This window comes from Pleurodeles waltl, chromosome 8 (genome assembly GCF_031143425.1).
Source record: "Pleurodeles waltl isolate 20211129_DDA chromosome 8, aPleWal1.hap1.20221129, whole genome shotgun sequence".
NCBI classification, from domain to species: Eukaryota; Metazoa; Chordata; class Amphibia; order Caudata; family Salamandridae; genus Pleurodeles; species Pleurodeles waltl.
This window is the reverse complement of record NC_090447.1, coordinates 770,784,758-770,802,274: the sequence shown is the minus strand read 5'-3', so window position 1 is coordinate 770,802,274 and position 17,517 is coordinate 770,784,758. Positions and strand designations below refer to the sequence as shown.

The window sequence follows — 17,517 nt, the reverse complement described above, 5'->3', positions numbered from 1 at the left end:
TTGTCACAATTTTATTCTTATTGTGCTTCATTGTCCTAGTTATTGCAATTCATTCTTTATTATCTAAGATGCAGTTACTTCAATGAAACCTTATTGAACTTTACTCTGCCTCTGATTGTCCTTGCATATGTGAAACTGATGTAACTGAGAGAAATGGATGAGACCTAAGTGACCATGATTCCCCTGAGGAGTCATTTATGTCATGCGCCCGGATGCCTTACTCATCCCTGCTCTTGAGTGGAGATGAGGCACTGCTAGTTAGCTGGAACAAACCCGGATTAGGCCGACAGGAGTCACATGATGTAGGTTCAGTCTCAGTCCCCCATAGTACAAGTGATTCTGCCGCCCAAATCCAGTAGTCTCATTAGGATAATGAGAACCTACATGACACTTGTATCAGCATATATTCCATTTGTGTAATTTTATTGTGTATTTTATAATAACCTGATCCATATATTCTCTGTTGCATAAAACAGACAAATAGACATATTACATGAGAGCATGTATTAGTTGTGCCTAGTGAGAGTTTTTAGACGTGCCTCTTGTGCAAAATCACTACATTACATTAACACTAAAAGAGATTTGAGTGGTTAGTTTGGGTAGCGTCCTTTCTCCATGCCTCCAATCTATGTACTCTGTTCTATAGCCACTTCATATATCTCACCACCTAAGTTTGCTCTATTTAAAGTAACTTACAATTTGACCATACCATTTTTTTAGTTTTAAATCAACCTAAAATTATTAATTCTGGATTACCTAAATTACCTTCTTTGTGGAATACCTTTTGCCACGCTGCCTTTGGCACCACACTGCTATGAATGGCGTGTCGTACTCAGGGGCGGCTTCTCCACTAAGGCGGAAGAGTGTCGCCTCACTGGAGTTTAGAAAAAGAAAAACGAAAATGACAATAACGCTGCATTATTATCATTTTATTTTTCCTGGGAGAAGCGACAGGAAGGGGCTGGAGGGAGGGGGCCAGAGGAGGGCTGGAGGAGGGGTATGTGCACCACAAAATACCCATATATGTTTGGCTAACTATATTGGGCTGGCCAAACCGACATGCACACTTTGCATGTTCTCTACCCGGCTGTATTGCACAGCCGACTGGAGAACATGCACAGGCTCCCACTCCCAGTTTGAGAGGCAAAGAAGTCCGCTCTGACCAATCACAACACTGCTGTCATGCTGGTGACAGCAGAATCGTGATTGGCTGGGAGCTTGTGAGCAGTACAGCCAGGAAGAGGACAAGGACGGAGGGGAGCCAAACACATCTCCCCAAGAAGGTAAGTGTTTTTTTCACTTTTTTTTTTTTTTTTCACCCCTCCTAGCCCCGTCCCATCCCACCAATCCTGATTAGTGGCAGCCACCACTGGTCATACTTTCTTCAGAATGTTCCCAGATAATTGACCAGTATGGTTATCTATTTGAAAAAATACATTTTCCTCATGGACTATCATTTTCTGGTTGACATCCTAAGTAAGCCATACTTTAGGCTCTTGTCTGTAACATAGAGGATTTCAATATATTTCTAGGTATCTGTGTCTATACACAACGGTGTAATGCATTCTGGAACCTCGTTACTTTTTGACAAAACTTAAAAAATCATAAAATGAATAACTATTTTAAAATGTTTCCTATTTAACGTTTTGCTTAAGTCAGCCATTTTGTCTACTCACTGTTTTTTCTGGCTGCTTCATTTTCCAAGTCCACATAAGTTTCATAAAATGGTCTCATTTTCTTTCCCACTACAGATCGCCAGCCTTCCCAAGCCCACAGCCTCTCATTGTAATTTCGGCTCTCAGCCATGATGTGATCCAGGCCTGCAATGAGAAAAGGAATGTCACTTGTTAACCCTATACTGGATTTTAGGAGCCTCATTCGCTGAACTATGTAACAAAAAATGAAATTCCATGCTTAAGGTCCATTTTATGCCTAAAGCAGAATTCAGACGTTTATGGGCTCACAAAAAATCACCCCTGGAGCACCCCTGAGAATATACATCGACAATAAATTTCCCAATCCCCACTTCTGTACTTCCCTGTTGTGAAATGGATATCCAACTCCCTTATGAAATTTAGCAGTATTCATTTTTAATTCCCTGTTAGCAGCAGTCAGCTCCAACGTTTGTCTTTGAGAGTAAGCTACCAGTCTTTGCAAGGTAGCAATGGTCATGCAAAATACAAGGCCCTTATTATAAGTTAACTTCTAAATACAGACCCTTCTCAAACCGGGGTTTGAACAGGGCTAAGATTTACAAGTTGTGAAATAATCATCACACCCTGACAGTTTTTCCCTGATACATTCTGGCAGGACAATCCTGCTAACATTTATCAGAGAAAGAGGCCTGGAAAAAAGGCAACACATGCATGATTGGTTGCGTTAAAAGACGATTCTACATTTTCTGCCTCATTTTTTCTGGAATTTACTACACATACCTCACCCTCGGGTAATGGTATTTAAGTTCTCCACTCTATTCTGACAAACTTGTAAAGAGGTCCAAAATGTGTGATGTTGGAACAGAAAAGTCCCTCATATGGGGATAGATGCATATCTCTGCCCTGACTGCCCAAGCTGCTGTAGTATTTTGATCCTTGGTAACAATTTGTGGTCATGGGCAAAAATGGATCATGAATGTATGTTATGACCTAGACCTGTCTCATAAATTGCGGTCTTGTTAGACTGGGAGAGGTGCACAGTGCACTACCCTCATAGTGGTGAAATGCTACAGCCCTTACCATGAGGGAAGTAGCACGGGCATGGTGGTGGCAGCATACCAATTTGTAATAAGTGCCTGGTGCATAGAGCATTGAGGCTTGCGTGCATTTTGTTACATGGTGTGCTGTTATGTATTTGTTGCTGTGGCAGCAGTACCTGGAAAGCTACACGTGGGTTTGCGTGAAGTACTAAGGATGCCCGAGTGCCTGGGAGTAGTACACTGTAAAAGGCCTATAGGTCCATATTGGGAACCCCAGGGCTGTTTGGAGGAACATCTCAAGGTAGTGGATTCACTGCCAGACAGCATTGCTACTATTCGTGAGAGCTGGGTTGGACATACACTGGAGGAAGGAAGAGCCCAGCTCATTAGTATACTTCAAAAAGGGATCTTTGATTCTGAAAGATGTCACTGATCAAAGGGCAGATCTCAAGAAAAAGATGGGACCAGTAAGGGAATCATGAAGAGTAGGGTTAGATTGGTAATCTTGATGAACATATAACTGAGGCTGACATCCAGGTGTGAACATCTAGTGACTCCCATGGTCTGTGTTTGAGGCTATCAAGGTTGGAGACTGTCCTGCTGTTATAGACTGCTCTCTGGAGAAAGAGCACAGCAAAGGAGTGGACACTTCAAAGTGGGTGATCACTAGAACATTAAATTCAGAGACAATAAATCACATTTGTGTCTGGAAATGGAGTTTAAAAAGAGGTGCTTGAGATTCCCAAATTGTAAACCTAAAGCTGTAGATCAGAGTGAAGATGCTCAGTACAAATTCTGTCCGTTGGGACCAGGCCTGGGGACAAATGGCATGCTGGTCTCCCATGCTGGGTGAGAGTAAATCGCCCAGGAGAATCAAAAAATCCACCTGGTGCCTGGAGCACCAGCTTCTGCCTAACTCAAACCTAGAAGACCCTGTGAGGCGAAGGAGATCACCTAGGGGGGGGGAGGTCCAGTGGGGATCCTGCTGAGTGGCTCCTGGGAGCAGAGTGTGAGATTCAGTTCCATCGAGACCACTGTACCAATTGGGCTGTCTGATAATGTGGACTGTGGTGACCTCCTATGTCAAGTGGGGGCTGAGGTGAATAATAAGGGTATCAACTTTGGTGCTGCACAGTGGCTAGAGAAGGGCCTTTGCCTTGTGCAGTACTGTGACCTGAGGAGGGCTGTCACCTTATTGCTAATGCTTGCCCCTATATGCCACGTAGGGGTCGTGGAGACGAATGAGGGCTGTTGCCCTTGTGCACCTCTGAGACAAGAGAAAGGCCATTGCCCTGTGCAGTGCTGTGACCTGAATGAGCTGTTGCCCTGTGTGTCGCTTACTGTAATCCCTGTTATGCAAATGGGGGCACGAGTGGGAGGGGCTGTGGTAAAGTGAAAGGACTGTTAGCCTCAGGCAGCATGCAGCTGAAGGATTGAGCCGTGACCTGTGGAAGAAGAGCCATTATTCAACTACTCGATCAGGTAGACTTACCATGTTGATGGAGGAGTGCTAGGGAGGTCTGCCACCCCGACCACAGGATCCAGATCTCTGGTCATCGTCGGGCTGCAGATGTGCACTTGGACACAGTGCCTGATACTCCAGCTAGAGTACTTCTAAATACAAGGCTGCTGGGCCTTGGTAGGTGGGGATTCCTCTGACACGCACTATGGTGTGGAGACACTTTTACTTTCACCAAGCCATTGTGAAACTTCTAAGACTTGAACTCACTAGTGGGTCTAGTTTGCATTTCACCTCACATCAAATAAAAACGGACCTTAGAAGGGGAGGTGGGACTTGAGAAGATGACCCTGAGAACACTAGTGTGCCTGCTTTCAGAAGAATGTGTGCATTATTATTGGTGTGCTGTATTGTATTTTGTGTTTGTGTGTATATATATATATATATATATATACTAGCTTTCATATGAAAGCAAGTATTTGACTGGACACTTATTTATTGGTGATTGCTGGATGTATTATGAATTGTGAGCCTGTGTTTGCTCTATGCCCACCTCCCTGTCTGAGGAAAAACTGGACAGCTCAGCCTGCGCTACCACTGAGAGTCAAGTGCTGAAGGGGTATGTGGCCCAGTTGCTCAGAGCTCCTATTAAATAAATTGGGCATTGGGGGATCAGGAATAAAATACCCCAACCACCACGGTTGGACCCAGTAGCTACTGTTTCCCAATGGACCTCTGAAAGGGGTTCTGACATTTGCACATCTTCAAATCCTTACAAATTTTTAGGTGTTCCATGCATTTTGCATCGCCACTGCCCATCTGATAATTCCCTTCACTTGTTCACTTTTTTATACTGAAATTAGACGGAGCTCCATATCCTCTTGTCACTTTTGGCTTCCTGGTTCAGCCATGCCCTGAAGTGAATTGGATAACGGGAGGCGCACACCAAAATGTGGTATATGTTTGCTTGGTATGCAAAATATTGTCATAGAAGCAGACATGGAACTTTGCATGATTCAGACAGCCTTGGCCACTACCATGCAATGAAGGATTTTACATGAATATATACCACAGAACTTTAGTGCTGCTTTATGATTGTTTCAGCTTCCCATCAACCCTTCTTTTTGCTCGATTGAATGTGAAATTTTTTAGGTGTCTTAGAGGAGAACAGAATCCTGAATTTCCACAGTTTGCCTTTGGAATGATTCAGTTAGTATTTGCACGCAATCTTTATAAAATATAATTTATGCGGGCTAATAAATTGTTTTAGCATATCATGTTTTCCATTACCAAGATCATTTGCACTCCTCCATCTTGCTAGACTGTGTTTATAATATTTTTTAATTTTCTATAGTTCTGATTTTAAAGTTTTTCGCAAGGAGAAATTACATGAGCATATGTTTGGAAGCAATCTATCCCAGGGTCTTTTGCTTATCATACTGTAATTATTTTCTAATATAGACGTTTTATGAAAGAAACCCAGTCTGGCCAAATCACTGCCTTGCTGTACTCTAAGATAGGACTAAAACGTTAATAAATGACATGAAGTATAAGCCACTGGAAGAACTTGTGACACAATGAAAGTGTGAAAGCAATTGCTATCAGACAACAAAAATGACAACGTTACACATTTGTTGACCTTGTAACACACTTAAATTGACCTAATTAGATGCCCCCATTTGTCCTTTAAACACCACAGTTAAACGTTATCAAATATTGATACATAGAAGAGCCCTTGAGGAGAAATGAGACATACAGAGCTGAACATTTAGAATTGAACATTTAGATATGTATGGTTTCTACGACCTTTCATTGTACGCTACCTGGTTCCAGCAGCAAACATATCGACGAATTACATACTTTGCCTGTGCTGTAAATAGTGCTCATCTCACTTAGGGCTTTGTTCAGCTGCAAAGGAATAGAGGGACATTGAATTAAGTATGAATACTGATACATCAGCATATTTCTTGTTTGATCTAGATGGCTCATGAAAGGCAACTAAGAAAGGAAAAATGTGCACAGCTCGCCAAAGTTCAGGCATGAGGATGACACGCATCACAATTATTATTTTTTAAAAAGCTGACAGAATATTTTGGCAGACATTGGTATTGTGCTGCTATCAACAGAACCTTAGGGGCACTGCCTGCCACATAGTCTCATGACATTCCGCTTTGGTTCAGTTTTGCTTTTAACCTTGACACAATCGCCCGCCAGGAATAAATCCCATAAAGGGAGTTTCTGTAGTCAATTTTATTCATCAGTCATCTAATCTACCTCCTACCTTTAAACCCAAAAATCAGGGCTGCAACCTGAGCTTTGTACAACACTCCGATAAATACCTCAGGTTGTGAGAGCTCGCTGAGTATTTGCAGTGCCCACCCAGCGAGAAGCTAGCCCAATGATGAAGCATGCTGCCTAGGTGGGTGCGGGCTATTGTGTCCATGAATTTGGGATCCCTGAAATTTATGAACACCAGTGATCTCTAATGTTGACGTAATTCTCTATCGCATGACGGAAGAGCGCACCAATTTTTCTTTGAACACTTTAAACCTGGGTAGCTTGTGTGCTGCCCCTCGAGAACTATTTCCTCTCCTTTGCCTCTTTTGTGGTTGTTAATAAGACAGCATCAATTTTTGTTTTAAATATATTGGTGATAATCTGTTTATTAACTGGTATTATTACTAAAAGTACCGCAATAAAAATGTGTTACAAAATAATATATGGTATTTTGGCAAAGGTGTTTAGTACAAAGTTGAAAAAGTGTGCATGCCAACATGTTTTGTAGGATAAGGGGATCAATACTTTTTTTGCAGATGCTATATAGTCTGTAAAATTAAGCATTTGGGAGGTACCATTGACTTACAAGATTGTATTTGTCATCGGGCAAAACGGAGGACCCTTTCTCCTGAAGGGAAAGAATTTGGAGCTTAGTTGCATCGTCATTAATATTCTCTGGCTTGTACGTGTTCGCCTCCTCGCTGGCTGTCTTGTAAAATGCACTCCAGTTTGCTCCTGCTTCATTCTGTAAGAGATCAAGTCAAAGTAAAAATGAGAAGAAAGTTGTTTTGCCTGGCATGGAATGGCAGGATTATGATTATCATACCTATTTCTTAATCAAATAAGAAGACTGAGAAGATCACGGATTTGCAGCATCTTCAGTCCTGCACCTAAATAGAGATCGGAGATCTATATAGCTTAGTAGTGTACAGCATAGGCCAAGAAGGGGCAGCTGAATGGCAGATTTTTAGTATAACAACTGATCCTGTAAATGAGTTCCACTGAGATTCTTTGTATGTAAATTAATGGCATGTGGATATCCTGAAAATCTAACATACGTCGGGACATCCTGGACCTAAATTGGACACCAAAATATTATTTGTTTCAGTCTTGCACAATAGTGCCATATCACCCAAAACTTCCTTTAAATGAAATTGTTTGCATACCAAACCATAAATGTATTGAAATCAACCGGACTCCAGATTACTAATACATAAACAATACAGTTAGTTTCTTAGGCATACTTGGTGTAATAATTAGTGCACAGAATTTTGTAAACCAAAGCTTGCCAGCTGTCAAGGTTTACCGAAACGCAGGAAGCAATGTAGAAACTGTCCTTGCCTAAAGGGTTCTCATGCATCCTTTACAGCAGTGATCTTCAAACATTTTGATGCCGCACCCCCCATTGGAAAAAGAAATCATTGGGGTCCCCCTCCAAATTTTTCAAATTTATTTTATTAAGTTGGCAGTGTTTAAAATGTCTAGACTTATTTAAACATTGTAGTTAAGTTCTGTTACTGCTTTAAAAATGCAATCAAATACATGAATACATGATGCCAAGCACTGTTCTGGTCCGACAGGCCTTACTAACCTATAAAAGTGTCCAGGTGTGATTATAGGAAGTGGAGGTGGGTGGGCGTTTTGAAGCCTATTTGGAGTGCCTTCCCTTTCGACACATGCTCCCAGCTTCGATATATGTTCAATTCTAAATGTTCAGGAATGTGTTGACGAGCGGGATTCTCAGCAGCCCACCTTTTTGCCAATTTATCTTCCCTAGTCACTGACACCAGATCAACATGATTTTTTTTTTAACTGCTGCTTCAGACAGTGTTGCACATGTTCTAATACCTCAAGTCTTATCATTTGATTATCATTCACTCCCATTTTTCACTAGGGGAAATACTGTATTAAATGTCAAATTTGTAATCATAATAAATGTTGAAGTTCTCACATAATAATCACCGGGGAAGAAAAGCAAGAATTTTACCTGGTGTTTTTTTCAAAATGTTGTAATTTTATGCTGGGTTAGGCTATGCTTGATTTACAAAGGGTGTGAAGCATGTGCACTTACATATGTCTATTCAGTCATGTGCACAGAACATAGAGGCAATTTAGCCCTTAGAGATGCCTAGTGGGAATTCAGAGAAACGTGATCACAGAAATCTGATAAAAAACAACCCAATGACTAGGGCTTTATCTATGCCATATATTGACGATAACCACAGAAAATGTGAACAATTTCCATTTAAATACAGTGTACACAAAACTATTTTATGTGGATAACAGGAAAATCTGATATCTGTCCATCTTTCCTGGGCATATGTTGTGCATGCCTGAAATAAGGTGAATACAACAACCGTGTACTTATGCTTCAATATTTGGAATAGATTTCACCCCATATATTCCATCACATCTCATTTCTAAGGGAAAGATTTAGACCTAAGTGCTGCAATGAGGAAAAATCAAAACATTGTATACAATCCATAGTGAGGTGTCAACAGCGGAGTCCTTTAACTGACCATTTCTTTACCGAACATGAAAATTAAAATAAGATATATTTTTTTTTCCGTAATCCCTACCCGTAGACATATGTACCCATTGCAATACATAGAGTCCTAAGGGCAAGGGCCCAAGGGGAATCTGGAAAACAGCTTACACTTTAGAGGCTAGATGAAATCCTCCTGCGACTCTTAACCTTTGAATCACGAACTACAACCCAAGAAAAAAAGAGCCTCATAAGAAGTATACTGCACAGTACTGACGAATAGTGTCGGTCTAGGTACATTGAAACAAATGTTATTTTTAAACAATGTTTCAGAACTGCATGATATCGCTAACATGTATGGCAATCTGTATTTTAAAAAAAAGCTGAGGTGGACCTTTCATTTATTGGGGAAGAGAGGGAGTTAAAAAAACAATCCAAAATGTGAGGTTTATCTTGCATTCATTGGGGAAGAGAAAGAGATTAAAAAAACAGTCGTGCAGCGAAGGGTGTTTAACCATGAAGTGGAGCTGTTAGGAAGGTGTTCTTGCTCAGTGAAGCAGCTCCCCTTTACTGCAGCTCCAAGTCAACTTGTCCCTGAGAATGGGCAGCAGATGGAGTAGGGTGAAGCTGACACCACTGGTTGCCCGAGGGATGAGGACGTTCTAGTGGCCCCACCCTTCCCAGAATGCTTGTCGTTGCAGCGGGTGACATCTTTTTTTACTCCAATGCTAAGAGCAGCATGCCCACCCTGTACTGTAATAGGCTGGGTTCTGCACAATATTCCCTGCTTTGGCTACTCCTAATGTGAGAAGAACTGGTACCCCAGCTGTCCTATTTGACAAGAGCCTTTTTCATACTGCGGCAATAAATGCAAGCTGAATAGTAGCTTTTATAAAACTAAACTGTAAACCTTATTTCTGAAACATGGTGATAGAGATCGAAATTTGCTAATACAATGGTGGCATAAAAGTTAGCATATGGCAACTTACACATTTTCAGTATAAAAGCCTAATAGAGAATTAGCATGGAAAGGTAAACATGCACATTTGAATTGTGGTGGACCATTTATATTTTGCCTTCCCGTTTAATATGAAGGCTTTATGCACTTATAAATGAGTGAATTAATAATCAAAATTAGCAGGAAAGTATTATTACTTAAGAGTAGAAATATAGTATATTATTATGTGAATTATTTGTACTTATATTGATTACATGGATTCCATTAATATGAATTGATGTGTTTAGAAAAATAGATGCATGTTTAAATGGTTCTAATACATCATTAATGATGTTTGCAATAAAATAATTTGCTTTGCATATATAATTAATTGTAAGGTGTGCAATAGGTTGATAAATGCATTAATTGTATTAAGGTGCATTTAGGCTTTCTTAGGTGAACTAGGTATAAAGTTCATTTTGCAGCAGTAATGGAAAATCACTTGTTTATTCGGTCCCCTCTGACCTGAAATCTTTCCCTAAGCTGCTAATGTTATGTTCTATTGTATTGTAGGTAGAAAAACATGTTTTCCATTAATAATGTTGCAGTCTTTGTTCTAGCTGTTGAACAAGACAGGAAATTTGTAGTTCTCATGTGAAAGAAATTAGTAGTTTATTGTGTGATGTGAGAGAGGATCCCAATGTAACAAACCATCAGAAAATGTAATATTTGGCAGAAAAGTATGAAGTCATGAGAGTGACAACGCACTTTGGTTGGGAAGATTCTGAAAAGTGGCAAGCACCATCGATTGGATGCTGAAATTGACGCACAAAGTATGCCTACCTAAAGAACCAATCACAAGCCTGCACTTTGGTTGGGACGATTCTGAAAAGTTGCAAGGACCACCAATTGGATGCTGAAATTGATGCACAAACTATGCCTACCTAAAGAACCAATCACAAGCCTGTAATTATTTCTTATTAGTGAGGGACTTTGAGACTTGGGGAGAGTTTAGTTTGGTCCTTGTTTAAGTTTGCCTTGAGATTTCCCTAGAGTTAGTTCTTTTCTTGCCTCAAAGCTGTCCAGAGTCCTGTCATAGTTTTGTCTATTTTGTGTTATTAAGTCTGCTGTCACACTCTCTACTCTAAATTCACTGATGAGTGTTGTCATTGTAGTCTTAAATTGCCCCATTTGTTATGCTGTTCAGTACTCAAATGCCCAATTAATTCTGAACTGTTGATTTACCCTATGTGCAGCCTGTGTTCTGCACCACCTGATGCTGCTGTCAACGGATGTCGGAAGAAGGTGATTGTTACTGCTGAGGAATTATCCTGTATGCTGTTCTATACGGAAAGGTATAACTAAATGTAGTTTCTTATTTTCTTTTCCAGCTTAATCACTTACACCAGCACATGTTCATAGTGGGTTGCCCTAGATTCGATGATTTTTTAAAATTATTTTTGTCTTTCTTTTGGTTTTTGCTTCACCTGTTAGCCCATTTCCCACATGTGCAAGTCCCAATTCGTGGTTACAGGTAAGGGTGTCCCAGCTCTGAAAATTGACTATAAATTGTATTTTGATGATTTCCTGATGTCATCATCTGTTGCTTTGAGATTTGAAATGAATGTGCATATTGTTGTCTTGCTGATTTATGTTATTCTTTTGGGCGTGTTTAACAGTATTGATGTTTAGTAGGTTAAATCTCTTTAGACACTTTGGTCAGCCTATGGTTTTTATGTATGTTTTTCATTTAGTTTTGCACACCATTTACGTGACATTGATTTTGGGATTGTAATAAAGCTTTGAAACGTATTCAGATTAGAGTTTTCATTGGAGTCTAAAATGTTCATGGTGTTTGAAATTCGTGCATTGTTTAATGTCAGTGATTTGTGATTGTATGAATCTGACAACTACATCTGTCACCAACTCCAAAGACTTAGTTGACCTCTGAAGGTGAGAATAGTGATTGTATCTCACCCATGCGCCTGTGGTTTCTTAAGCTGAGGCGGGAAGAGGACCTCGACAGGCATGCCAGCAGTTGTTTAATAATTATATTTGGTGGTAACTTATATAAAACAAAATGAACTGTGAACAGCAGAGAAAGCATGGTACTGCTGAGCTCCACTCTGCATGAACTCGTGCAAAGTGAGAGCTACTGCTACACTCTCAAGGAACTTAGAGAGGGGACTCTAAAGACAGACGATAAGATAATCCTGACTGTGGCGCTCCTGATGCTATATGGCCCCTGTGACAGTAGTGATGGGAGGAGGAATAAGGACCAGCAGCATAGTGCACTATGGCAGCACCTCCTGGGAATGTGCACTGCTCATATCACAAGGACCCCATAATAGTCTGGTTGGCAAGGCTCCACAAGCATCTTCCCAACCACGAATGTACATCTCAACAACTAATTTTTTGTGATATAGGGGGTGATTCTAACCTCGGCGGGCGGCGGAGGCCGCCCGCCGAAGTTCCCCCACCAAAATACCGCTCCGCGGTCGAAAGACCGCTGAGGGTATTTTGGGATTTGCCCTGGGCTGGCGGGCGGCCGGCAAAAGGCTGCCCGCCAGCCCAGGGCAAATCAACCTTCCCACGAGGACGCCGGCTCAGAATTGAGCCGGCGTAGTGGGAAGGTGCGACGGGTGCAGTGGCACCCGTCGCGTATTTCAGTGTCTGCATAGCAGACACTGAAATACTTTGTGGGGCCCTCTTATGGGGGCCCCTGCAGTGCCCATGCCATGGGCATGGGCACTGCAGGGGCCCCCAGGGGCCCCGCGGCACCCCCAACGGAGGATTCTGCAGGGCAGCGGGAAACCGGCGGGGTCAGAATGACCCCCATAATGTCCTGTTTTTTCACAGCAGCTCTGTGTTGTTGCCACTGGTGCCAGGGTGTCTGTGTGTCACTCACCTAAAGCCTAAATAATTATTATCAATGTACATATGGAAAAAACAGTGTAACAAAAGGGGTAGTTGTAGCTCTACTACTAAAACTAGATAGGAATACTATTAGACAATGTAACCACCCACATAGGCCCACATTTATACTTTTTGACGCAAACCAGCGCCGGCGCTGGTTTGCGTCAAACATTTTACCGCCGGCTAACGCCATTCCTATGCCCCATGCGGGCGCCAAATTTAAGGTTAGCCGGCGCTGCGGTCTGGTCAGAGTAAAAAAAAATGACTCAAACCAGGCACCGCCGACGTAGGGGAAAATGGGGGTTGTGCGTCAAAAAATGGTGCAAGTCAGGTTTAAGGCAAAATCATACCTCAAACCTGACTTGCACCATTTTATGATGCACAACCCCCATTGAAATGACTCCTGTCTTAGCAAAGACAGGAGTCATGCTCCCTTGCCCAATGGCCATGCCCAGGGGACTTCTGTCCATTGCCATTGGGCACAATGGCATGTAGGGGGGCCCAAATTAGGCCCCCGTATGCCACTTAAAAAAAAATACTTACCTCAACTTACCTGTACTTACCTGGGATGGGTCCCCCCATCCATGGGTGGCCTCCAGGGGTGGGCGAGGGTGGCAGGGGGGGTCCCTGTGGACAGGGAAGGGCACCTTTGGACTCCTTCCATGGTCAGAGACCATGGAAGTGAGCCCACAGGTCTCTTAACGCCTGCCCTGACCCAGGCGTTAAAAAACAGCGCACATCAGGCTGTGCGCCATTTTTTTAGGCCCGCCGTCTCCTGTGCGTCAAAATAATGCACACAGGCCTTAGAGTCCATTTTTGGGCGGGAACGCCTACCTTGCATGTCATTAACGCGAGGCAGTTTCCCGCATCCAAAAAATGACTCACACGGAGGAATTTTGACGTCCGTGGGCTCAGGCGTCAAAGTTTAAATATGGTGCACGGTTTGCGCCGAATGTGCGTCAAAATGTTTGACGCACATTCGGCGCAAACAGAGTATAAATATGCCCCATAGTGCCATAACGTTAACGGAGAGCTTGTCAACCAAAGGCAGAGCCTCAAAAATACACAACATTTTATCGATGAAGACATCTGACCTAAAGCCTCTATCTCCAAAACCTTTTTTTAATTAATGGCAAAAGGATTGTCTAGAAACGAAAACAATTGTCTGTAACAAGACCTATAAAGAAAACATACTTGCTTATATTGATCAATTGGTACTCCTTGTATAAGTTAAACATTTTATGACTTTGTAATCCATAATATGCCTGGTCTCTTTAATGTATGAATGGCTGTCTAAACCCTGACAAACCTATATGCAATCATTTCCCCCGTTGCTTAAATCCTGATCTATAGACAGAACCAGGAAGAATTTTTGCTGAATAAAAACATTACCTATGCAATTTTCTTGTCAACTAGGTAAAGTGAATTAGAAGAAAGCGTGCTGATCACGAAGTTGAAACTACAGTGTATAGAGTCAAATGTGTGCAAGGCATTTGAAGGGCTTCCTTCTGTGCAATAATGATGGCACTACTGCTTTGCCAAAGTCTACTTTTCTTCATTCTAGTAACGCAGCAAGTACAGTCGAAAAGGTAATGAGATGCAGCGAGGTTGACAGCACCGCCTTAACTGCTTGCCTCTAAATATTTTAGAACCCCACATAGCCAAAAGGAAATAGTGAACTATGAAAACTAAACATGACCTACATAAGATATCTTCTCCCTAAATAACCTAATAAAAAAACAGAAGATAGTAAAAATGGAACAAGTTAAGACGAATTAAATATAACAATCCTTCTCACAATCTCAGGGTAAAATGATCAAATATATGTCAATATTCAAATACAATTTCCGAAGTAACCTAAAATAGCACTTTTAAACGTAGTTCAAATATGTTGTGTGTATGTGACCATCTCTGTCATACACCAATAACGCGCAGACAAAGTCCTTCTGTTTCTGTGGTCTGGAAATTGTTATGCCAGATCTTCCTTTGAGGACTCTGCTTTCAACAGGGATACTAACACTTTATGGGCACCACATATGTCACTTTCTGTTTCCCAAACTTCAATTACATCTTCAAATTCCACCCAATCAAATCTTCCCTCATGTGCTGCCCTTTCTCCACAATGTGAGGAATACAGTGGAAATTCATTACTTGTGCCATGCTTTGCATCACTCAGCAGTACACACAGAAGAAGCAAAATGTCATGAATCTATAAGGGCGATTTGGTACTTCTATGTGCGCTGCAAAATGCAGCACTCATAGAAGTACCAAAGCGTAATTTTGAATGATTGTTAATGTGCAGGAAGGGACACCTACTTGCGCGTAAACAATCATTCATGGCATTTTTCTTCTTCTATGTCTGCTGCATAACGCAGCAGACATAGAAAAAGCAAAAAAACGAGGAGGAATAAAAGCATTCCTCCTGGTTTTGCCATGCCCTCGGGTGGTGTTAGTTTTTGGTGCTGCCTCAGGTTTACGACAACTCGTATATCCGAGGCAGCGTCAACAGCAATGGTTGTTGTGGTGGAACGCCCACCGCAACACCCATTGCACACCCCTCTGATGCAGAAAATTGTGTCGGAGGGGCCCATATTTAGAAGGAGGTGTAACGCCACAAAAAAGTGGCGTTACACCTCCTTGTAAATATGGAGCAGTGCTTAGCACCCCCGGAGCATCACGAAAAGTGACACTCCGGTGGTGCTAGGGGCTCTTAAATATGCCCCTTAGTTTTTATAATTGCTAAATGGCCTTCATAACAAAGATCGAGAAGTCTCTTACACAGCATACTGAATGGAATCACGCACTCTCTTCTCCACAAAAGTTCATCTTCAGCAAATGATTCATTTCTCACTTCCCAAATTGCATTCAAATATTTAATAATGCCACTCGTCTCTGGTCAATAATTTGCAGTGTAACTCTTCATAACACTTAACTCTTTATCCACTTCTATCTTTTTTTCTATTCCTCTAAACTGATTGCATGTACTTCCTGGATCCACATATTTGCCAAACAACACTCATCCAAATAATCTAAAGATACTGCTTTTGTTTGTTGCAAAGTGTAGCTCAAAAAATCCAACACTCTGCACTTAACTTCAAGTTCATACTGAACTTCATAAACAAAATCTCTCAAGTTAGTATGTTATGTTATGTTATAATTGCTTAAATAGCGCTTAAACTGCCCAGATGCCTTGTAGCGCTTACACTGCAACACAGACTTGTCACTGTTCATAGTCGTACAAGAATTAAGCTTTAAATAGCCAGGTTTTTAAGGCCTTCCTGAAGGGAATCTCTTGTGAATTTACTCTGACATTAAGAGGGAGGCTGTTCCAGAGTATAGCACCTTGATATGACAAAGACCTTCCTCCCCATCTTGCTTTCCTCACTGTTGGAACTATGACCAGCATAGCTGAGGAGGATCTGAGAGGTCTGCCTGGAATGTAAACAGATGCCAATGTTTTGAGCATTTCAGGGCCCTGATTGAACACAGCTTTATGAATATGGCATAAAGCCTTAAATTGAATCCTTTTATCTACTGGGAGCCAATGTAAGGAAGAAATTCCAGTCCGTATGGATTGTTGCTTAGGTGTATTTAAAAGCAGTTGTGCAGCTGCGTTTTGCACCCTCTGTAATCTTTGTATCACATATCTTGGTGATCCTACAAACAGGGCATTGCCATAGTCAAGACAAGAACCTATCTGTGCCTGAATAACCAATCTCCTGGCAAGAAAAGGCAGGATTGTTAAAACCTTCCTCAAAGCCCTAAGCAGAGCAAAGGAGGTTTCAGCTACTCTATTAGCGTGTTGTGACATTGAGAGTTGGGGGTCCAGCCATACCCCAAGACTTTTAATAAGACATTTAGGGTGCGGGACAGTGGGCACTCCTGTTGATATGCTAGGATTGGCTAAGCAAGTTTTTGTTTTCCCAAAGAACATGACCTCAGTTTGTTCATCATTGAGCTTCAATTTACTTCTCGACATCCATTCAGCAACTGCTTTCAGGCAATGACCTAATGCTGTCCCCATGTCCGGTTGAGTATTGGAGAGGGAAACAATTAGTTGAGTATCATCTGCATAGGACACCAGGTTCAGTCCAAATGGCTCAACAATCTCTGCTAATGGCCGCATGTAGATATTAAAGAGTAGCGGGCTCAGGGCAGATCCCTATGGGACTCCACAGCTGCTGAAAGTAAGCCTGGAAGTACACGATCTGTCCAGTACCTGAAAGGACCTTCCATGAATAAAAGATAGAATCCAATCTAAGGCTACTCCAGAGATTCCACACCCTCGCAATCTATCTTTAAGGATATTCAGGTCAACCATATCGAATGCCGCACTCAGATCTAGGAGGATGATAGCTGTTTCAATTCCTTTATCCATCCTCTTTTTTGCTTCTTCTGTGATCACAATCAGTGCGGTTTCAGTCCTATGCAATGGCCTAAAACCCATCTGAGTGGGATGTAAAATCTGTTTCTCTTCCAGAAGAGTAGATAACTGAGTATGTACATACTTCTCTGCAAGTTTAGCCATGTTAGGTAACAGTGAAATCCGTCTGTAGTTAGTCAGTAACTTAAAATCCAAATTAGGTTTTTTTAAGAGAGGTTTAACAATGGCCTTTTTCCAGGGGTCTGGTACTGTTCCGGATGATAGTGAGGTTGTCAATAAGATTTGTAATTACCGGACCTAACACCGGTATTCCCATAGAGAGAATCTGAGGAGGAGCCGGATCCAGCGGAGAGCCTGATTTAGT

General features: G+C 41.7%; 1 protein-coding gene across 1 annotated transcript in view; it reads right to left on the bottom strand.

The window, feature by feature from the left end:
* Positions 1 to 17,517, bottom strand: part of ACE2 (angiotensin converting enzyme 2) — a 405,347-nt gene that overhangs the window by 335,861 nt on the left and 51,969 nt on the right. Inside the window, exons 2-4 of the mRNA XM_069205018.1 lie at positions 7,018 to 7,176; positions 5,978 to 6,062; positions 1,677 to 1,820 (exon numbers count right to left, since the gene is read on the bottom strand). Coding sequence (XP_069061119.1) covers positions 1,677 to 1,820; positions 5,978 to 6,062; positions 7,018 to 7,176 — 388 coding nt within the window. The remainder of the gene's footprint in view (positions 1 to 1,676; positions 1,821 to 5,977; positions 6,063 to 7,017; positions 7,177 to 17,517) is intronic.